Below are 23,323 nucleotides of genomic sequence, written 5' to 3' on the forward strand. Positions count from 1 at the left end.
ACAAATCTGAAGTAGTAAAAGGGACATACACAAAAACTGTCGTACCGTCCATCCTGACAACCTGTCTCAGCAGGGTCTGTTTCACTGGCTGAGAATGCCCTCTAGTTCTACTTGAAATAGGGCTAAACCCCTCATTTCTCATTTGTCCTTTCCAGTCTCTTTCTGAATTTTCCTAGCTTTCTTCCCCTTTGGCCCTAGGATTACGTGGGGGAGGGGAAGAAGGGACTAGCAACTGTACATCTTGTTTGGCTAGCAACTTGTACATCTCTTGTTCATCACCTGCATAACATACAGATACACGGTTCTTTTCCTTTTTCTTCTTTTCCATAATACATGGCATTAACATATCTCCTAATCCACATTTTTTCTTAGTATTAGGGTCCTGATACAAAGTCATAAAGGCATCAGCAAAAGGCACTTCATCCTATTTTTCAGATCAGTGGCAAAACAACATCCAACTGTAATATAGGATTAAATTGTAAAGACCCATTTTCTGGCCACGGTTCACCATAATTTAGTTTGTGATTTGGCCACCATTGATTACAGTATCTTTTCATTTTCTCTTGAGTCATCAGGTTTCCCCTGAACTGGTTCCAGTTCTTTAAAATACATCCCAGAGGGCTACAGGGAGGAATTGTGTACTGGTCTGATCTCATTACAACCTATACCTTGTTTACACACTCGGCTCTGACTCCCAATTTGTCAGCAAAGGTACCCAGTACCGAGCATCTACGTGGGACGTATTTTCCACAGAAATTATTAAAAATAATATTCACCAATCCAGGAATTCGCCCCCCTTTCACAAATATCTCGAGTGTTGCAACTTTGAGTTGCTCACGGCCTGACACCGGAGTAGATTCAGAGGAGTCCCTGACAAACAGGTTGGTGCATACTGGAGTCCTGTCCGGGTCAGTCCTCCACTGTTGGGCAAGATGATCTGGACAAGGCCTTATGTCTGTCCCATCTGGGTGCCAAAAATGTTGTGCCAAATCTGGGCTCTTTACCCAGTGGGCAAAAAACAATTGACACGCAGAGTCCAGATGTTTGTTCTGTTCCAGTTCTGCACAGAAAAGGGTGCTGGGCAGTAATTCTCAAAACTAGCACAACTTTTGAGAAATAAGCCAGGTCTTATCTACAAAATAACAACAAAGGAGAAACTAGTGTAAAGTAAATTATTGTTAGTCTTTTGTCACTCCAAACTTTACATATGAAAGCAGATATTTACCGTTCTTTTATCTTGAGACTCTTTACTGTCTTCATTTGAGATTAGTTTGTTGCCACCAGGGATTGATGCCCCTCCCCTGCTCCAGTCAACTACACAAGCCCACCTGGTTGTGAAACCTGGAATTTTTGTGACTGTTAACCCTTTTCTTTCGATAACAACGTGAGACTTAAGACAAAGGCACAAGGTGGAGAAAGATCACAGTCACAACAACTGAAGTGGGCAACTTCAGTTGGCTGTGATAAATTACAACCCTAGCTGTTACTCCCAGCCTATTAAATGGTGATCACAGTCTGACCCGATATCACAGCCTGACAAAGTCCTCGGCACAGGGCTGAGGAGAAGGCAGCAGGTGGCCTTTCTGGGTGGTGGTATATGGGACAGATTTCTCTCTCTGAGTTACAAGCAAGTCTGCCATCGTTATTAGCTGCATTCTAGGGAGATTTGGGCTATAGAGGGCTAACAGAGCCATAAACATAATGGTTCTTGCTAACATAGATTAAAAGCAACCTCTTTGGGTGCCATAATACTTAATTCTATGTGGCTGTCATTGTAACAGCAGTATGTAATGGTGTTTAGAAACAGACTAGAGGGCTACATACTGCTTGAAAAACATTGGAAAGATACATTTTTGCAGTGGACCTGAGAAACTTTCTGTAAATCCTGCCTTCTTTTAAACAGCCATAATTCACTGTCTTTGAAAGAATGGTAGACGACTTTTCCCAGTAACAGTGGGATGTCACTGCTGTCTCTAAAGAGGCCCACTGGCTTCATGTGTGGGAAATCTGTTTTGTAAATTACTGAGATCAGCACAAGTGGCTGCTCTCTGTGCCACTGCCTAAAAAGGAGGTGAATTATTCATCATATGCCTGTCCCAGCACAGGGTTTGATTGATTGTCAGCCATTTTCACTGTTTCAGGGTGTTCCTTCTGTGTGACAAGACATTTCAAAGGGGTTCTTTATTATCCCTCATTCCAACTGATAAAATGTCCTTTGGACCAGGAAAGAAGTTATGGGAATGTCCACAGCGTTGCTTGGGAGACAGCTCTGCTGTTATGCATATATAGCTTGTTTGTCTCGTTATTGTTTGACTCTGAATGAGGCAAGATTATGCATTTCTTTCAGGACACAAAACCAAGAATAAAATGGAAGGGGAAAATCCCCAACTCCAGGGAAAACAGTGAAGGAATGAGAAGATGGGGGTGGAGAAGACTGTCATTTCCAAGGAAGCAAAGTTGTTGTTTAATTTTTTAATGCTATTATGAGAATTTCAATGTGGATGTAGATTAGCTAATGGACCATTAAGTGAACAAGCTGCATACTGACAAAGAGTGGTCAAAGGGATGGGGAGAAGGGACCCTCACTTGCGAGAGGCTTGAAGGGAAGCCTGTCACATAGGTTCTGCTGGGGACTGCATTTACATTTGGCTCTCTGGATTTTGATGCTGGATTGGTAGCTCTGGTGAATGTGGCTGTGTATGCATTAGGTGATGTGGGCAAGAGTATGTCAGATTCACTGTGCCCAACTCCTATACCCCAGTGTGACCCAAAGGAGTTTACCTTCGGGGCATGGTTTCACCATTCGTTTTTCTCATAAGGCATTCTACTTGCTAGTCACTACCTCCTTGGGTGTTAGGATTTGCATGTTTCTAACCTTGTGGGTGTAGGGGGTATAAGAGAATATTTCCCAAGTAAGGAAGATGTTCTGATTAACAAGATTAATTAAGATCCTGTAGTTACATGTGTGATTTTGCTTTTTGAAATTCGACTGTTCTTTTTCTGTACAGCTATAATAATAACTTTACCAGGAATGAAAGTCTTTGTCTGCTTTGAATTGGAAAGCCTTAGAAGATAGTATTGGGAATGGCCTGTTAGGTCACTTAAATCTGGTCTGTATGCAGGCACAATTACATCCTTCCTGAAATTGAGGGTGAAAAAGGCTAACTGGCAAGGCAAGAAGCCAAATAAGAAGGAACTGATGAGGATCAGAAGGAAGGGCAGTTATGGCATGGCAGGGAGAGAATAACCATAGCTATTCAACCAGCAGACTTCAGGCAGAAGAGTGTGTCAGCTCCACCTGATTTAACGTTTGGCCTTCAATTCATGGAAATCACTTGTTCTTTAACATACATATGGTTGAAAAAAGAAATCAGACAGCTGAAAACCAGATGTTTCATACAGAAGACACAGTTGTGTAATTCCAAAGAGATATACTAAATTTACTGAAGAGGCGGCCTCACACTTCCATTGAAAAAATAATTTAGTAGGCAAAACCAAGGGTGTTCATTGAACACATTTTCAAAGCAACCTCCCTTGTGATTACATTGGCTTATACTTGGCAGCAAATAAGGTGTCAAGCTTTCAAAGGGTAAGTGTTTGTATATGTTGTAAATAGAAACAATTTTATTGGGAAGTATTTTACTACTTTACCTTCCAGTCTAAACTATACCATGTTTATGCTTTCAGAGGAATTATATTTTTTTTAAATAGAGCTACATTGAGTCTGCAGAGAGAAGGAAAAGAAAGCTTCTGTGTAGAATAAAAGCCAGTCTTCCTTATGTTTCATTTAAGGGTGGGAATGAGAGCCAAATTTGCATGTAGTTTGTTATTATGGTAGTACAAGCAGAGGAATTTGCAATGAGGTTATTGTTACCTGACATGTCAATTTCAATGGAACCTACCTTAAAGAAATAAAACTAGCTCACGTGACCAGATAGTTCATTCCAAATCTTTATTATTAGGAAGTAAAAATAGCTGTTTCTCTACAAAATTTTGCACTGAGATAATAGATGGGAACTTGTCTAGTCAGGAGGTGTGAAGCAGAATGAAGTCAGCGTACAGTCTAAAATTATATCACCTGGAAATATGTCAGTCTGGAAATCTTATCTTGGACTGTGCTGCAGCCTCCAGCTGATGAGCCACCTGAGCTCAACAGCAGCTGCACACACAGCTCCTCGTGGTGACATCTGTGCAGCTCCCCTGCTCCCCTAGTCATGCTGCCCACGGTGTATTTGCATGTGTAAAAATGCGTATAAGGCCTTGTTTTACAATTACTTTTGAAGAACTTCATTAAGTACAATTCTCTGAATATTTTATAGACCATGAAATGTAATCTGTTTCACTAGCCTGATAGTGTTCAGGGTTTGGTAATTTCTTTTTAAAATAGACCTTAAAAGGTAATGATGGAATGGAATAGAATAGAATGAATACATATGGATCTAACTGAATTTTAGCTATGGAGTTATAAACGGTATTGGAATTAATACCTAGGTAGGTCTTCATGTACAAGAATAAATTTCAATTTGATGAAATTAATACTAATGCTAAAAAGAAAAGAAGTCCCAAAAGAACAAAAACATAAACAGTGTTTGTATTGGATCTGACAAATTATTCCCTCAGCCTATCAAACAACATGGTAAGAAATTACTCCATCTTCTTACTAAAAGACAGCTGCTTTTTACTGAGAATGTCTTGGCAGTCTTAAATTAAAATCAAATGCTGCCATTTGCTTATTCCGATTGTACATTGCTTTTGGAAGCAGCTCCTGGAAGGAAGGTCAGGAAGTCAAAGTAGGTCTCTCCCCAGACCTTTGGAAATGTGACTTGGTGGAATCAGACTTTGTTTGTATGATTTTTACATGAAGAAAAATGTTTTCTTTGGAAGCAGAGCAGTAGCCCTATGCTATTTAGCCTTTAAAATACGATTTTCTAAAAAGTTTCTACTGAGATCAAAACAGTGATGTGATGAATAGTGTAAGTGCAACTGAAAATAACCTGAAAAAAGGAGAAAACATCCTCCTTTCTCAGCAGAGGACAGGCTGGGTAGGTAATGCGGAGCCAGGTTTGTACTGAAAGGTTTGTACTCCATGAAAATAGAAAAGCTTCTGTTGTCTTCATAATGCGTTCAGTTCAATTCAATATTTGATTAATTTAATTTCCAGCATCATATTTTAGAAAATAAAAATTATTGCTGGTAATGTAATGCATATCCAAAAGTACCTTGAGACAATAGCTTCTGAAAAATACTTGTTTCAGCTGATAGGGAACTGAAACTGCCATGTAAGTTAAGCGGGGGGTGGGAGTGGCAGGGTTTTTTTTTAAATATAAAGTCTAGTGCAAGTAGCTACTTCACTTGACAAAAAAGTGTGGGTCACCTCTCAGTTGCTCCTAATTTCTTTCAGCTATGCACATGCAAATAAATTATTAAACAGAACTATTCAGCTTCAGCTGTACAGCTAGATTGAAATACTTTGGTTTTTTTAATGAAGCAGCCCTAAAGTAGGTTTTTCAGTTTTACACACAAGAGCAAGGGGCAGCTTGTGAATGAAGGACTGGAATTTATTTAAGCTGAAAAGTGTGTGTGACAGTGTTCTGCAGGTAAAATAGCTGCTGTATGTTGTAGCAATTCGGCTTAGCCAGGGAGAAGAGCTCTTCTGCTATGACACTTTACCTAAGCCTGTGCTGCCTGCACGTAAATGCCTGTAAGAGCAGTTATGCGGGGGCGTTTCCTCAGTATGATGGAAGATGTTCACGCAACACTAGAGGTACTCAAGAAAGACTTTTAAGTGCTGTCTAAACCTCAATTGAATGATCTTCCTCATAAACTTAAGACTAATACAAAGTTAGCTTGATTATTATTTCATTTTGTGTTAAGGCTAGGTCAGCAGTTCTGGTCATAAATCAGGATCTTGCTGTACAAACTCAGAGAAGATTGTGGCCTTCTCTTCTGGATTGTCACCACGGAGCTGCGTTTTCTTTTATTACTCATTTGTATGCCAATGGTGTACATGGTCACTGAGTGCTGCTGCTTGAGGGACTGAGTGACATCCTAAGTGAAAGCCCTTCTCCTTACATGTTTGCAGCCCGAAGAGAAAAGCAAGGAGGGGAAGGAAGATAGGGGCAGAGGGAAGAGAGAAGGTTTTACTCTCCGGTTACATTGTAAATCAACGGCAATACTGGTGTAACCCATAGTCTCTGTTCTCTAAAGCTGGTTTCTGCACAGCTGTAAGACTTTATTTCTTGTTGTGCTGTCTTACAGACTGCAGACCTTTTCATGACTCTCGTATTTGAGCTTCGACATCTTTCTCTTGAGGCCTTAAGAGCGCTGTGGCAGAGATCTTCGTTTAAATGCAGAGACAACTGGTAAGGCCCCTTTAGTAATTGAATTTAAGACATATATATATATAGAAATGTTTTGTAAATATTTAAAATAGATTAATGTTTGAAATCCATGCCCAAATGTTGGATTTAAATTTGGAGCTCTTTGAAGGAAGAATGTGCATTGCAGATCTTGTTTATGTGACAGAAGGATGATATTCTCTTCTTATTGAATGAACATTGTGTACAAAATAGACTTTCCTGTCCCATGCGTATTCCCAGACAGACTTCCTGCTTCAGGAACAATGTGAACAGGAAACTTGAGTCATGTCTCAGATGGAAATCAATGCTGCTGGTTTTAAGTGTCTACTGCTTTTTGTTATGAAAAACCTTACCTGGATCTGCACCTTCAGTGCCTTTCATACTTACGGGGAAGAGGAGACAAATGTTATTCTGGCATGTGGATGTGGTGGAGTGTCTTGGTTTGAAAGACAGGTGTCTGGGGAGGAAGGCAGGAGCCTCCCTTGAAATGGAAAGTGCAACCCCCTTCCCTCCAAATTATTATAATTTTGAAATTAACGGGCCTTCAGGCAAAGATATGGGGAATAGGAATAACAGTTCTTTACTAATATATATATACATATATATATATATATATAACACAAGGCAGTGAAAAACAAACAACCCACTGGTTTACACTGACAGAGTCAGAAATACAACCTGACACCCTGTTAGGGTGGCAGTAGCAGTCCGATAAGATGCTGGCTGCAGTCCTCCTGAAGCGATGGATGTAGTTCTATTGAAGTAGCTATCAGGGAAAAGAGTCTGGTCTTCCTCCAAAGGTCCAGTGGTAGGTAGGTAGCTCTTGTCCTCTGGAACTCCAGTGGGGGGAAAAACTCCTCTGGGAATCCAGTGGAAGAAGGCTGCTAGGGTGTTCGAGATCTCCGTTTTTCATTTGGCATGGACTGCTTGGCTCCTTCCCCCCGGGTGGAGCATCTCACAATGGGATGGGGAGTCGTGAGGCAGTTCCTTGATGGGCCATTAACAGGAGATAGTCCAGGAGCGAGTTACCGATGGGTCAGGCGATAAGGCATTGTTGTGCCCAGTAACAGGCGATAGTCCAGAGGGGGGAGGCAGGGAACACCGCCCCACCTGGTCTCAACAGCTCCTGAAGATGGTAATAGAATACTTTTTTTTTTTTCCCTTTTGGCACATTTTACACTGTAACCTAGGACATGGAGCCACATCTTTCAGTAGCCGCCTGATCCCAGGAGGCCTTGTACTGGTCATTGAACTGCAGCTTTAAAGATCAAGACCCCACTCCTCTGTAGTCAGGAATAGTTCTGATCCAATGGTTTGGGACTAGATTTAATAATAATAATCAAGTGTTATTAAAATCAATACAATTTTTTTCTCCCTCTGAAATCAATATTATGAAAAGCGTAAACAAAGAAACAAGTTTTTGACTTTGTTTCAGTACAAAATGTCATCAGCCTGTTTTGAAATTAATCTAATGCCAGGTTTTATGTTTATCAACCAGTACAGGAGGTAGGTACAGAATATGTACAGCAGGACTTTTTAAGAGCTGAAATGTGTATTGTCTGTCATGCTGGTGTAATCTTTCCACTTAGATAAGGTCTAAAAAAGCACAGGAAGTAAAAGCTAGTCAATAAAGTTTTAATATTTCCATTCGTTATTGGTGAAATGAAAGAAAAAAAACCCAGCCCTTAATTAAAAAAAAACCTAGTGTTTTAAGGTACCTCAGTCTTTAGAAGTCAAACTTGAGATGTGTTTTGGCCTCATTTTGAGAGAAAGCTACTGAAATTTTTCTTAAAAGCCTGGTTACATAGTTGTTGGAACACCAATACACTTCATCACATCTTGGCTGAGGCATATTTCTGAAAGGTCACTAAACTGAAGGATGATGTTGATTTCTATGGAATCTGGCATTTGCTAAGCTGGTGGACATTTATTTACTTCGAAAGAAGCCCAACCTCAATGTGTCTGTTATTTGATTCTTGAGTATTCTGGTCATTTTAGATTTGCTATACTTTTTTCTTGTGTTACAGGCAGCCGCTGATAGATGCTCTCCCATCTTGTGCTACAGAGGCATGTGTTGTCTTAATGAAAGAAATTATAGCTGCTGGAGAAGTCGAGGAAGACAAAGTGGAATATTTCTTCTGGTCATTTTCATTCATTCCTAAACCCACCTCGGGCATGATCGAATCTCTTGCTGTGAGTGGATGTTGGTTTTGCTTTTTTAATTTATCATGAATCTAGCTAGCTCATAATTTTTTTTTTTATTTTACAGTAATAGTCTTTTTTTACAGATTTATACAAAACTCTGTCCAGGTAATTTTGGTGGTGAAACTACTGGCTATTTTGAGGGTCCTGGAAAATAGTTTGGATTTGTTTTCACACTCCTTCCTAAGCCCGCAGGGCATGATTTCTTGTGAAAAGAATTGAGGTCTGTATCATGGTGATACTAATTTAGCCCATATGTTTACATGTGGAGGTGGAAGAACTTTCCACTATATCTCTGCAGGGTTGTCCTTTTTTTGTTTAAATCTTTTAAGGGCTGTTTGAAAATATGCATTGTTGAGATTGAGTTTTAGTATGTAAATATTTTGATACATTTTTTCCTATGGTGTGTTACAGTAATCATGAGAATGACTTCTCTGAAACACTCTGTTCTTTTTGTGCTTGTTTACAGCCTTTGCTGAAGTCACCGGGAGCAAGCCAGAGCTGCTTCTTAGGAGTAACTGCTCTCTTACATAGGTTTTGTTCAGCTTATAGCTCTTGTGATGGTGTACCTGCTGTGCAGAGTGTGATGAGAACCCTTGGGAAGTTTTTGGGAGGAAACTGTACGGTGCAAGATTCAGAACAACTCAGCAAGGTAGCAGTCATACAGAAGCATGTGACATAATGCTTTGCTTTTCTATTCCCTTTATGATCTAGAACTTGTTTGATGAAAAGGGCACTCAGTGGATTTCCAGAAAGCCATGAATACAAGCTTTGTAAATGAATATTCTTTGGTAGGATGGACAGATAAAATTTTGTAATCCAACAAGTACATCCTATCAACATGGGAGTTCTTGTGTATTTAAATAAGGAGGAGTCTTGGATCTTCTGGTGAAGCAAATTTCATACTGCTGATCAGTATGAAGAACACCCATCACCCATCACTCCACTGTAAAATGGCCTGTTGATGAAAGTTTCCTTTTCCTTTGTTGACTCAAATTCATGTACAGTTGATGTTGGCTGTGCTAATAAGTTATCCTGAGCCACAGTGTTACTGTCTGTGAGTCAGTCATGATATCAGGAGACTAACAGGAGAGGAGAATCATTTTTAGTTGCTGTGTATGATCTTGAGTTAGGAGTAATTCCTGTCACAGTACTGGGGCTTTTTATCTTTAATTGACATTTGCTGCTGAAGAAATACCTTTGTATCTTCTGTTTGATGATCTACTTAAACAATCGTTTCTTCCTTTTCTTGCTTAGAAAACAGAGATACTGGTGACAGTGTATCAGATAGCAGTAAGAGCCCAAGAGCTAAGTTTATCTTATGTATTTGTGTCTGTTTAATTTTCCAGTGTGCAAGCTAAACACATGGGATTTGTGTTTTTCTTCATACAGTGTGAGCAGTCTGATCACTTTTAATCCTTACCCCATTTATTGAAGGAATAACTTAAAAGAACCAAATTTTATGTATTGGGAGCCTTGAACAAAATTTTGATTAAAAAAAAAACCAAAAGAGATTGAGTTGCTGAACTTTTTTGTCTTCCTGTTAGCCTTAGAATCATAGTTTCTGTGTATGTTTTTTGAAATTCTTACCATGTGCTGTATGAAATTACCTAGTTCATTTGGTAGAATCGGGATTTTACATGGTTTGGGGATACATTACTCTCATTAGAGAAAAATTGGAATAGATGTTGTATCTTTTGAAGTGTGTGTGCTCTCCATTGGAAAGAGGCATCACTGCATTGGTGAGTGGTCTCATGTCTCTCAGAGGTGCCTCACTGATTTGTACTGAGCTCTTAGAAGTATTTCAAAAAATCAAAACAGCCATTTAAGTTCCCAAAGGTGGATGTGGAGTGGGATTTTCGAGAGAAGCTTTGATTTCAGTGTCATAACTGATTGTCAGTGGGATTGGTATGGTTCCCTGGGCATCTGCTCCCTTCCTGCTTCCTCTTACATCCCTTGCTGCCAGCTGGGCAAGGAGAGTGCCGTATGGGTAGCTCCAGGCTAGGACTGTGCTGCTGGACTGGATGCCTATATATCCCGGTTTGCTAGCAGCTGACCAAAGGAAGCAAGTCTCTTGTTACTCACGTTAAAGCCAGAGTATAACAGGTACAATAGGGGCTGCAGTAAACTCCCCAAATGATCAGTGATCATTTCAAACAGAGAATTTTGCACAGAAAATGATAATGCAGTAAAATTTCATGTACAGCTGATAACATGTGGAGGACTTTTTATTCTGCCTTGCTTTGTATTTACAGATGCAACTGATGTTAAAAGCCATTGGAAATGCAGGACTGGCAGCAGCTTCACTAGCTCCTGTTCTGAGCGTGTGTGCTGCCTTGAAAAGTAATCCGATCGAAATTCGTCTAGCTGCTATCCAGGCCTTCAGGCGTATTCCCTGTTCTCTCAGGGTAAGTGAGCTATTGCCAGCAGGTGACTGATGGCTTCGTGGTGCTGTGTCGGGGTTTTGACTTTCTGGAATAGTTAAGAAACATGCAAGGAAATGAGGAACGAGTGTAGACATGTCTTCCAGCAGAGCTCCTCTGCTGTTGGAGAGGATGATAGGACCACCCTGATGAACGGACCTATAACATGCTTTGCTATACTTAAGGTGACACATCCAGTGACTGAGGTAATGTTTATGACTTCTTGAAAAGTTACTTCAGTTGGGTGCCTTATGTCTGTGTGGGTTATGGCTGAAAACCCACAGTACTTGATTTTTCTTATAGTCTGTTCCACTGTATCATTCTCTGAAATGCTAAGTATTAATGTGAGAAACTTGTTGTGATTGGCGATACACTGTCGTCGTTAGAACATTTTGTTGATAGTTTAATAGAAGACAACACAAAACTTGCTTATCTCAAATAAGTTGATACTAAAAAGCATGGCAAAGCCAGGAGTGCTACCCTGGGCAAAGCTGGTGGTCCTGCTGCGGAAGAACAAGAGGTTCCACACGGGGTTTCACTTGGAGAAGAATTTTCTATGGCTTTTTAAAATTTAATGGCAGCATGGATTGGTGTAATCTGCTTGTTCTGTAGTTATGAAGCTTGGTATTGCTCCTTAGACCTGTTGAAAGTATGAAGTCTATATGTTGTCATACACCCCATCATTGCCTAGCAAATGAACTGCTAAACTGATGCCTTGTGAGTGGACTGGAGATGTTAAATACTAATAGAAATGTTCCTAGTATCAGTCACCAATGTCTTAACTCCTGGCAGTTCACCAAACAAGTCATACTTGTTGATACCAGGGAAGTACTGAACAGAATAAATTTGTTATGGTCCTACCCTTTAATTGAGACTAGAATTAAATGTTCTTAATAGCCTGTTAAGAAAAATGTAGCCATTGTTGTCTGTGTATTAGCTGTGGCACATGTGTGAAAGAGAACAACTCTCCCCTGTGGTGGAATAAACACATCATTAACAATAGTGCTAGCAAGTGAGGCTCTGTGTTGCAGACAGTCCTGTATAAATTAGTCGGTATGGGATTCAGGTCATAATGACAGTTTGTTCTGGAAATTTGTCAATAAAGTAGCATAGAGAATATGTACATACATTTGTAGACATGTTGCATGAAGTGACTTTGTCAGATATAAAGCAATAGCTACCTCTTTCAGAAAGAAAAACCCACCTGTAGTGGAAGGTGCATACATGAGGGGTTTTAGGGGAGTAAATCATTGTCGTCATTTCTTTTTGGTTCTCTTTTTCTCTTAGAATGCTATATTACTTCAGCTGTATCAAGCAACCAGCGAAGATGTGGAAATAAGGATTGCTGCTTATTATATAGCAATGAAATGTCCACATGAAGAGTTATTTAAACAAGTGCAAAAGACTTTGCTGAAAGAAACATCCAGTCAAGGTTAGCCAAGCAACTACTGAAGTCTTACATATTCCTAAATTATACTTCAATGTAACATTTACTTTACAGGTGTAGTGGTACACCAACCTATGTAGATTTTTATTTAAACTTAATATTTGTAGGTTGTTTTTAAAAGGTTGTTTGTATGATTGCCACATTTTGTATTGGAGATGTGATATTGTTATTTTGGCAATAGTCAGTAAGGAGTGACTCTTCATAGAATTAGTTCCCTCTACTGGCAACATTTCACTAGCTGAATGCTCTTGAGAAAGAGATGCATGGAACATCTTTGGTGTTTAGTGCATTAGAAATACAAACAGATAACTGCAAATTACATTTTGTTAAGCTGAGAAAGAAGCAAGTGGCAGAAGAAATATTCCAAACTGCAGGTATGAAGTAAAATATTTCTTAATTATCTTTTTAATGCTCCTAAATTCCACCTTTACTATTCGTTTACTTAATGTAATACAAAATATTTATTGTAAGGACTTGTGCTACCGTGATCTCTCTTTGGTACTGTCCTCTTTTGCAGTTACTTTACATCAGTTTTGATATGGTTTTAATATTGATCACAGTATTTTAAAGATTACATTAGACGGGAACTGAGCAGATCTGAAGACTGCAAAGAAAGGCCTGTTGATTTTCATTTAGATGATTTAAGATACCTAGGAACTTGAAGGCTTCCTGCAGTTAGCATTGAGGCTTAGTGGCACTGTGCCAGAAGTGATTCTTCAGGTCAACTGGAAGTTCTCCAAGGAACCCAGTTTGAGAACTGTGGATCTGATGGCAAGCAAATGGCATCAAGAAACTCTTTGTAACATAGGGAAAAAGCAAAATGTGGGAACTGGGACAGGTTGAGTTAGGAATGTTGTGAAAAGGACTTCGTGTTAATAGTATATCCAAATGCTTAATAGCTGGCCAACAGTGTAGCAATCATTTGCGGGAAAGGTTAGCGTAAGTATAATGTCTTAATTATTGATGGTTTGTTCTGATTTATGCTTCCTGCTTCTGTGGTTCCATGATCAATTAATGTCTGATCTGAGCCAGAGTACTGACATGAGAGACTGAATTGAGAACTGATACCGAGTAGAAAATCTTCTATATTATGTTTAAAAATAGTTCTTTTAGTTAAGTAGCTTATCTGATGGAGAAGCTGTTTGAGCTGGTATGAAATGAAACTGTAGGTTCTATAAAAGCATAGAGTCAGATCAGCTCTTTATTAGCAAAGCACACAGATGTTTAAGCTGATCCCGTATATTGGATGAAGGAGTGATTTTTTTCTAAATGGTTTCACCACATTCACAAAGAATACCTCTAGACTAATCCTTTGCTTTTAAATCTGTCAAGAAGGAGCAAACATGAAAGGGGTGTCTGTAAGACTGTTTGCAGGCAGATGAAAGCAGGCTCTGTCTGCACTCTGATGTGTCTGGATCCAAGCCAGCTCTGAGCTTGAAGGAGTGTATCCATTTTATCAGGACGTTATGTCCAGACCAGTATATCCTGCAGCGATTATGAGTTCAGGCTCAGAATTGTGATCACCTGATGATGTGGCTTGTGGTTTGGAGGGGACTTGCTTCCCTCTCTTTAGAGTTCGGACAGAGAGAAGTTGCATCAACCTGCAAAGTACTGTCGAGGTGTACCCTTGGTGACTCTTCTCCCTGTGGCTCCATGTGGAAAAAATAATTGTCTGATTTATGAAGGAGCTCTACAAGTCCACCCAAAATGTATGTTTTAAACAATTTTGTGTAGTACTCATGAATTTTATTAATTTCCTTCCTTTGTCTTTGGTTGGTGTAACACCTAAATAATTCATATAATAGACTTGGGAGTAACAAGTGCTTTTGGAAGCACAGAGTGCACGTTAGATTATAGTTGCCACATTCAGTAAAAGCAATATTAAAAAAAAAAAGATGTTGTATGGTGGAAAAATGCAGTTATCAGTATTCAGTTTTTATGCATTGAACTAGCACTGGAGCCTAATATCTTTTATCTCCAGGAGAATAAAGTGCCGCTATTTAAGAACCAGACTCTAGAACACATGGAATATGTTGACCCCTCACAATTCAGTGCATAGGTGGCCAAATCCTGAATCACCACATTGTCATGCAGAAAAACTAATTCTGAATCACAGCTGTTTAGCTGTGCTTTTTTTTTTTTTTGGAAGTGCTTTTGGAAGTGTTGGACATTGCACAGTATAGAGATTCTTTGTATTGTAATATTTGTTTGCTGTATGTAAAGAAACTTTATTGACAATTTTCTCTTAGAAGTTCACCAGTGTTGTTGCCAATGTTCATATGGGGTGTCTGATTAAAAGACCTCCCCATCTTTAAAGTTGCTTAATGCTTGCCTTTAAAAGGCTTTGTTTATTCCTGCTTGTAGTTTTTAACTGTTGTTTTAAGATTTTCTTGTGCTTCCTGTCGGTCCCAGACTTAAATTTAATTTTTTTAATATTTCAATACACTGGGTCAGTGATTTTCCGAGAGCAAAATGAGCAATGCTGCCAAAGTTTGAGTATAAAACCATTTGTTAAATAATTCTGTTGCATCTGTTCTTTGAAGAAGGAACAGAAAGAGTCCTGTGTTATTTGAGGTGCACAGCCTGCCTCTAATCTGTAGATTACATCTTTTTTTTTTGCAGCATTACCTTGAATTTAGTATAGAAGATTATTTGCAAGCCGTTATCTCCTTGCCTGTCTAGGTTAGCTGAGAGGCATAAGTGAAACTAGGGAGTGAATGGCCTCTCACATGCCATATTGGAAGGAATAGGACAGTATTTAAGTAAGTTGACTGGGGTAAAGATAGGTGCATCAGACTGATTTTAATGGTGCTGAAAATGAATGAATTCTGTTGTGGTCAGGGGGAGGGTTTAGAATTAATTCTGATATAAATAAATAAAAAGGTTCCCTGTATCAGTTTTTTAAATGGTTTTATTTTTTTCTCTAATTTCCAAATACTCTTCTTTGTTTAATTTAAGTGGGCTCCTTTGTTTGGAGTCACCTCTCTCAGCTCCTGGAGACGGACGATCCGTTGAAGGAGCACCTTCGAGATTCTATTCCTGATGAAACCCTTAGCAAAGATTTTGACCAGGAGACGTGGAAATACTCCTCGTATTCCGATGTCACGTTCCACTCAGGTATGTGGAGTTTTAGAACTTAAAGCTTTGTAGCATATAGATTATTAAAATCCTACATGGCATTTCTGGTGCTTTACATCTTGCTCTAGAGAATTTTAATTTTTATGACTTAATAGTACCCAGATATGCAAATGTAGGATTGATTCTACTCTAACCTTAATGGGAGTGTATCAAATGTAATTCCAGCAAGCCAGATACCATGCAGCTTTGCCTTTTGTGATAGAGGAGAATAAGAACCAACGAACTTTTGGTTTCTTCCTTACTGAGCTTCCTTTGCAGCAACAGGGGATTGGGATGTATTTTTTTTCTTCCGATTTCATGTGCTTTCCTTGGTATAAGAAAAGATTCAGGCTAATTCCTTCCTGGTTTACTATCTGTTTATCGTTTGGTTTTAGCAAAAATGCTAGATAACATTTTTCAGAGTAACATTTTGATTTTCTATCCATCTCTTCCAGTGCAATTGTGTACGATATGTATGGTAAATGCTTTTCTTTCAGTGTTAGTAAGACAATAGGCTTTCAGTCATATCCATTAAATTCTTTGCTATGCTAAAAAGTTAAATAGTTTTATTTGTTGACTTAATGTTTTATTCACCATCTTCTTAATGAGCAGAGTTGCAGTTTCCAAAACAATGATGAGACTTGTCAAAGTGTATGAGACCAGCTGATCTTCAAATGACAGACATCTGATGTTTTCTATTGCAGCTGGTGCAGGCGCAAATATGGAAGCATCAGTGGTCTTTTCTCCTGCATCTTTTCTACCACGATCAGTCATGACAAATTTGACTGTTCACCTTATGGGGCAAGCTATAAATCTACTAGAGGCAAGTTTATGAATCTTTTTTTTTTTAATCCCCCTCCTCAAGGGACACTTGGTGTAATGAAGTAAAAAGAAATATTTTCTATTTTCCCGTTACAGTTCCTTTAGCAAGGTATGCTTTTCACCACTACAGCAAAGTTGCCTCAAGCTGATGACTCCTTTGTATAACGGACTTAGTCATAATAAAACCACTTTCACTCTGATAGTACTGTACACTAGCCAAGTGAGTTATATTCAGCTCTCATTGTTGATTCAAATGAAAGATAAAAGTCAGTGCTTTCTGAGACACTGCTCTAGCTCCTGTTTAGGATAATAAGATTCCTTTGGTTGACTTAGAGTGGAAAATGGCTTGGCTTGTGTATGCCATTCCTTTAATACAGGAGACAGAGTCATATATACGTAACTGAAGTCACTGGTTTAGTCCCATTGAGCATCCAACGCTTGGGATATTTAAATGTCCTGCCTGCAACCTCATCATCTTTAATTGTGCCTCTACTGTACTCTCAAGAGAAAGCAATATTTGTCATATGGACTCTTTATTGCAGGTAGAAATGTGTATGTGAAAGAAAGAATTTAAAGTAGCCTTCAGATCTCAAGTTTAAGCTTGCAAGGGAACAAAATATTTTTTTCAGTGTCATATACCCTGGATTTATGTGTATCAGTAATACTAGTTTAGTCAAACTTCCAAACAGAATCTTATTTCAGGAGCATTGAAAGGGTGTATTATTGTTTTCCAACCAAAATACTGTTTGTAACATGCCAAAATAGCAGAAGCTTGAACTGTCCCATCGTGGTGTAAATTAACCAGTACCTGAATAAAAAATTTTTATTTTGTACTGAGCTTCACATAATCAACAAACTAAAGAGTTTTTACTGGAAAGATTTAATACTGAAATATTCAGTATAGTATCCTGCATGAGGTAGGATACTAAACTTTATAGACCACTGTGATCTTCTTGTATGGCAAATCTTTCTTTGTACAAAAACCTAAAGGTTGCATCTGGATATATTTTTTTAATTTCTGCCTATAGAACTGGACACGGCTTATGCATCTCATGGTCAGGCTTTTCAATGCCATATGCTTTCTCCTAGGTTGGTGTACGATTAGAGAATGCTGAAGCTCTCGTGCAGAAGCTTTTTGGACAGAAGTCTGCTACTTTCAGTGACTACTTTTTTGCAAATGCTAATGAAACAAACCACAGGTCAGAAAACCCAGTGCAAACAACAGGAAAAGTCAAGCAGAGGAAGCTGACTCCGAAGCAGTACAGCCCTGCTGATCATCTTGTGACCATGTCTGAGAAGCCAAAGCTGAGAAAGGCTAATCAGAATTGTTCTGGTAGAAAGTACAGTAAGATGACTGATTTAGTCAAAAAGGTAACTGACTCTGTAGATCTTGGGAAAAATTAATAACGTTCCTCAGTTAAACTTACAGCCCCATCTAGCACTGGACGACTGCTCTGTGTTACTGTGACTCCTTTGCATAAAGCATATGTAACTTGTCCCACTCACTTAAAAAGAACTTAACAGCTGCATAAAATGCAAAGCAACAAAGAGCCAGATCTTCACTTTTTCAGTTTGTTTTATTGTTTCAAAACAGTGATTCTCAGCCAGGGAGTATGTTGCCTGTGTTTTGGGCTTCCTCTCATTATTTTGAGCTCTGATCCTCTTTATACCGTCCTTTTGTCGATTGACTTCTGTGGCACTGTAAACAGCTGCTGGATGTTAAGTTCCTGAGTCATGCTATTTGTGATCTGCCTTCCCAGTTTGCTGTCAGATGCTACATTGACCCTTGGTGAATTTACCCATGTTTGGAGGGAGAGTGCTGTCTTCTGTGTATATGACGGGAAAGTTTTGGGAATCTACTTCAATTATTGGTATATTATCTGGAAAACTTGGTGACCATGATTATTTAGTTTGTCTTAGACCATCTCTCTTCTTGGGACTCATATTCTTAAGAGTTTCTTCTTACAGTGTAAGCTTATGTTCATGTTGTGTTGCTGTTGTATTGATTCATAAAGAGGGAAAATGTAAAATTTTTACTTCTTAGCAGTTTATGTAGCAATCCTGGCACCCATAATGTTGTATTAATCGAGACTGTGTTTTTCAAAGCTTCGTCTCCTTCTAGGTATGTATTGCAATACTTCTCCTTTAGCTCAGTCATCTTAGGACTAGACATTACCTGTGTTCATAATGAAAGTCAGCTTGTGTGGTATGGAGCTGAAGTTTAGGTGGAAAGAAGAGGTACTAATCCAGGGTCTTAAGTGGTCTTGAAATATTTATAAAGGGGAGCCTAATGTCTGTTTACTAATAACACAGTCTGCACTGAGGAATTGTTTATTACGAGTTTGAAAGGAAATTAGTATTAATATTAATACCATTCTCTTCCTGATTTATTTCTTTATCACATGTCAGTTCACTGAGAGAACAGTGAGAAGGGAGGCGCTGAAATGTGAGCTAAGCATGAAAATCTTTGGAAATGAACTTAGCTTCTTGGATTGTGAAGATTTAAGAAAACAAATGAAACATTATTCTTTAAATCTGGCTGAGTTGGCTGTCAAACTTCTTAAGGTAAAAGGACCCTTTTTTTCTATATGAAAGTAAATGCCTTGAGAAACTACTTTCTGACAGATACTTAAAAGATCCAAAATGTTACTTATTGTTTCTCTAAATTGAACTCTAAAAAGAGACAGGTATATATTGGGTTTAAACAGCCTTCAGTACATTAGGCAAGGACTTACTCTGTTGTCTGATGGTTCTTATCTCTTGCTTGACTCATCCAGGTCCATCCATGCTTAAGTAGGGATAGGAGTAGTATCTAAATCATCCTCTGGCCAGATACAGGCTTTGGGCTGCTTTCTAGCTTATCTCCCAAAGCAACTCCCTTAAAAACACTTTCACAGCAGACAAATGCAGTTGATAGTTGTATCTGGAAAAATTCTTGAATGACGACTTTATTATGCAAAATAAAATTCTCTTTTTTGTTTGGTTCGTTTTTTTCACCATAGGGGCAAGAGGTCCAGTTTAATAAAAGGCTAAGTTTGGCCACTGAAGAATTGCAGTTTCCAGCAATTTCAGGCTTTCCTCTTCAGCTGGCTGTCAATGCCTCAGCAGCAATCAACATAAAAATCAAAGGGAATGCGGATTTCGAACAACAGTCAAATTTCTTTCTAAATGGATATATCAAGCCAAGGTAATAACTGCTGCAGATGTGTCACTTTCACATATTCCTGATGTCAGGTAGCAGTTCCTGATGTGAAAGCTTTGTGTGAATGTCCGTTGTAACCAATTAGGGGAATCCTGAAGAACTCAAGCAGTCATCAGCCTTATATTGCTGAATGGTTGCTGTGCTGTAAGGACAGCAGTGGTTTCCTATCCCACCTGTCTGATTTTGAGCTCTCTTGCTGTGCTTTTTCACTACTGTTTTAAGATGACCATGCCTCCCTGTCTCTAAAACAAATTCCTAAATGCTGGCATGCAGACTATCCTTCGAATGCTTTACCTATACAGGGATGGCATTTTTGAATTTTCTCAGGATCAGACATGCAGTTACAGATTACAGATCTACAAAACAATGAGTGACTTAACCCCGTGTTTCCTTACCTGGCTATTGTAGCTTTTTATACATACTGAATACATTTAGCAAACTTCACTACGTGCTGTATAGACAGAGATAAACTTACACCATGATACTCAATCCTAATCACTTTCCCTTTCCTGATATTTCGTGCTGAAGTCTGGGTTCAGATCCCTTACTTAGGAGATGTAGTAAAACTATACTTTAATTCATGTTAGAAAGCGTAGGACTGTGTACATAGATTTTTTTCAGTTATTTCCTGAAACAAAATAGTTGTAATGATTTTACTGTTAGAATATACTGTGTTACAGCATCAAATGCTATGTATTTATTGAAGAGGATGAGCAGCCTATGGTTTAAATTAAATGCTTTAAAAATAAAGTGCTTTTCATAGAAGAATACGTATCTGAATCTTTCAACAGTGCATTTGTCCAGCTTTCTGTCCGAATGGGAACTGTGGGGACTCTGGGACAGGCTGGCCTAAGCTGGTTAACAGGAATGAGGACATTTACTAGTCTTGATGGGGGAATCCAGGTAAAAAAAGGGCAAGAGCTCAAAGTTTTCTTGAACACTCCAGAAGAATCTATGGAGATAATTAATTTCAGGTAAGACTAAGCAAGGACATCTTCCTAAAATAGTAACCATGATAACTTTGTTGAATTAGAACTTAACTGGCAGGCTCATTAATAGTGCAGGAATCTGTTTTGTCAGAAAACAAACTTTCAGTCTGACTCATAGTCCAAATCTGCCATTCAGAAGAAAGGGAAGGGGAAATTATTCTGCATACTATAAAACCATACATTCAAATCGAAGCCTGTTGATAAAATGTAAATGAATTTTTCACGCTCCCCTGTTTTTCCTACTCAATGTCTGTGCTGTTTCTGGAACTCTAGTGTCCGAAAATCTGGTTCAGGGTATTAAAGGGACAGAGCAAAAGCTTAACATTACTTCTGCAGTTTGTATTTAGTAAACACTGGAGTGATTTGGAATATAGTGCTAACAAGAGGTGCTCTTACCCTTCTGGTGAGTTTTTAGTTAGGTTCTTTAATGTTAGATAAAGGTTACATTGTAAAATACCACCTCAACAACTGTCAGACATTAAGCAGATTAATTACTTGTGTTAATGCAAGCAGGCTTTTTAGCTCTTTTTTTTTTTTTTCTGGTGGCTTTCTCTTTTCTTTGGACTTTTAGATTTGCTAGAAGTCCAAGTAGAAGGCACATGTCAACTGCATGCCTCTTAGGCTTGACAACAGATGAATGAAGTATTTACAGTATGTGGATTGTCAATCCTTTGCGTTTCTCTTGATTTGGGACATTGCAGTACTATAGGATATGCAGTTCAGAAAAGAGCTAAAAGGCTCTGGACTTCGCATTTAAACCATCCATTCCCTGAGGACTCTGGAAACTTACTGGTGTAAGTCAGCTAGGATGGATGGACAGACCAGAATGAAAGTAAATATGATTACAAACCTGTATTGTGCATTATTTGAACAAAAGACTGACTATAGAGTCTATTAGATAGTGCATTAACTCTCTTGCTTCCATCAAGTGCAGAGACCATGATTCTTGTACAAGCAGTTTCGTGAAGTTCTGGAAGAACAGACTGGAGCGAAACTGGTGCCCATACCTAGCCTAAGGGGGGAAAAACGTGTCTAGAAGTCAGGAAGCAATTGGAGTTACGATAAACTGACCGTACCAAATTTCTCAGAACAGAGAGATCTAACACTGACTGTGAAGAGCTGCAGAAGAATCTCAAGATAGGGACAGATTAAGTATGAAAAATGTGGATAAAAATCAGTGCTAATTAGTAGAAATGTAGACTGAGCTTAGCAGAACTTCATCTTTCTTGTTTTTCCCATCTGGGAGAAGATGGCATATAACAGAGAATTTTGTTTAACTATTGCTGTAACTTTAGCACAATTGTTTTTAAGTGATAGTTTGAAATTTTTGGTTGTAGCTCTAAACTCTACTTCACAATGGTGGATGAGACAGAAGATATACATGCTTCCCAAGACCACACAGAAACCAGATCTTGTACTAGGGAGGAAGGTGAGTCTAGGTATTGTGTTTGTCTTAAAAAGCTTGATCATTCTGAAGGATCCATAACAGATCATTTTATGCAGTAGAATTTCTTTTTTACATATTAATTCTAAACGGCCTTCGGTGCAATGTTCATTTGCATGTTTTCTTTGTTTGTTGTTTGAACTGACTGTTCAACCGTTGTCTTCCACCAGTGTCTGAGATCATTGGCTGGCAGCTGTGTTCTGAAATGTCATATCCTGACCCAGCCAGTGGTTTGGTTTTCCCCCTTGCTGGACCTTTGAGAGTGGCTGTCACATTAACTAAGCAAGACAGAGGCCTGCAGCAGTATGTTGTGGAAGCTGCATATAATTATATTTCTCAGGTACCATTATGGCATGCTTTACTTTGGCTTTATTTTTAGTTTATTATGCTAATGAAAGAACAGTGTGTCTCAGTACTGTGTGTTCAACTTAACTAACTTTCAAGGTCTACATTCTTATCATTTCCATTGCCATTATAGTGGGAATTACATTGAAAGCAAATTACTGATGCTGATAGTAGGTTCATGCTATTTCCATATGCAAAACAGTGCATACAAATATTAAGTCAGTTGATTAGATAAGACTGATAGAGCTGGAAGTAGAGTACAGGATTTTCAACTTTGTGCCCAGACCCAACAACCTGGCCTCACTTTGATTTGTTTCCCTTTGTGACAAAAAAAACTCAAACCCCAGATTGTTAATTTACATTGAACACCTTGTTTAAAAGCAGAAGTTGGGCTCCAGTGAATCCCCTCCAGAAGGCTGTCAGTTGTTTTAATACGATAGTTTGGGCAAGCCCAGGGAAGGAATGGTTTTCAGGCTTCTTCAGGGGACCCTAAGAATTTATGGCTTTTTCTTAAAAGATAGTATAGATGTTTTTAACATGGGCAGTACCTGGAGTCTTATCTTCTGTTACAGCCCAAGTATGCTGCTGGGCTTTATCTAATTCTTTTTACTGGGAGACAATTTGGGCTTTGGCTGTATTCAAACACTACTCAGTATCTCTTAAGGCAGTGAGATAAGAGCAATAAGCAGAGTAACTTTCCTGTTGTGATTTTAATTTTCTGACTTTCTCTAATAAAAGCAGGAAAGGGAACAGGCATTTTCCTCTGCCAGAGTATCTGATGTCTGTAGGCTGGGCAAGGCTGAAAGTGTCAACTAAGCAAGCCACCCACTGCAGGGTAATGGCACTGTGTACCCTATCCCACTGCTGACCCCAGAGCGTAAGGGCTTAAGGCAGCCCTGCCAAATTCTGCTTACTTAGTCCTGAGCTATAGAGCTCAAATTTATAACTGGAAGTGCTGTCTGATTTTCCGTAA

General features: G+C 38.8%; 1 protein-coding gene across 1 annotated transcript in view; it reads left to right on the forward strand.

Moving 5' to 3' along the window:
* Positions 1–23,323, forward strand: part of APOLTP (apolipoprotein lipid transfer particle homolog) — a 108,101-nt gene that overhangs the window by 25,498 nt on the left and 59,280 nt on the right. Inside the window, exons 11-23 of the mRNA XM_086472831.1 lie at positions 6,259–6,362; positions 8,387–8,552; positions 9,031–9,213; positions 10,817–10,969; positions 12,272–12,416; positions 15,390–15,548; positions 16,253–16,371; positions 17,460–17,741; positions 18,780–18,935; positions 19,373–19,557; positions 20,364–20,546; positions 21,899–21,990; positions 22,176–22,345. Of these exons, the coding sequence (XP_086328957.1) occupies positions 6,259–6,362; positions 8,387–8,552; positions 9,031–9,213; positions 10,817–10,969; positions 12,272–12,416; positions 15,390–15,548; positions 16,253–16,371; positions 17,460–17,741; positions 18,780–18,935; positions 19,373–19,557; positions 20,364–20,546; positions 21,899–21,990; positions 22,176–22,345 (2,097 nt within the window). The remainder of the gene's footprint in view (positions 1–6,258; positions 6,363–8,386; positions 8,553–9,030; positions 9,214–10,816; positions 10,970–12,271; positions 12,417–15,389; positions 15,549–16,252; positions 16,372–17,459; positions 17,742–18,779; positions 18,936–19,372; positions 19,558–20,363; positions 20,547–21,898; positions 21,991–22,175; positions 22,346–23,323) is intronic.

The sequence above is a fragment of the Leptosomus discolor genome, chromosome 14 (genome assembly GCF_034619465.1).
Source record: "Leptosomus discolor isolate bLepDis1 chromosome 14, bLepDis1.hap2, whole genome shotgun sequence".
Taxonomy (NCBI): domain Eukaryota; kingdom Metazoa; phylum Chordata; class Aves; order Leptosomiformes; family Leptosomidae; genus Leptosomus; species Leptosomus discolor.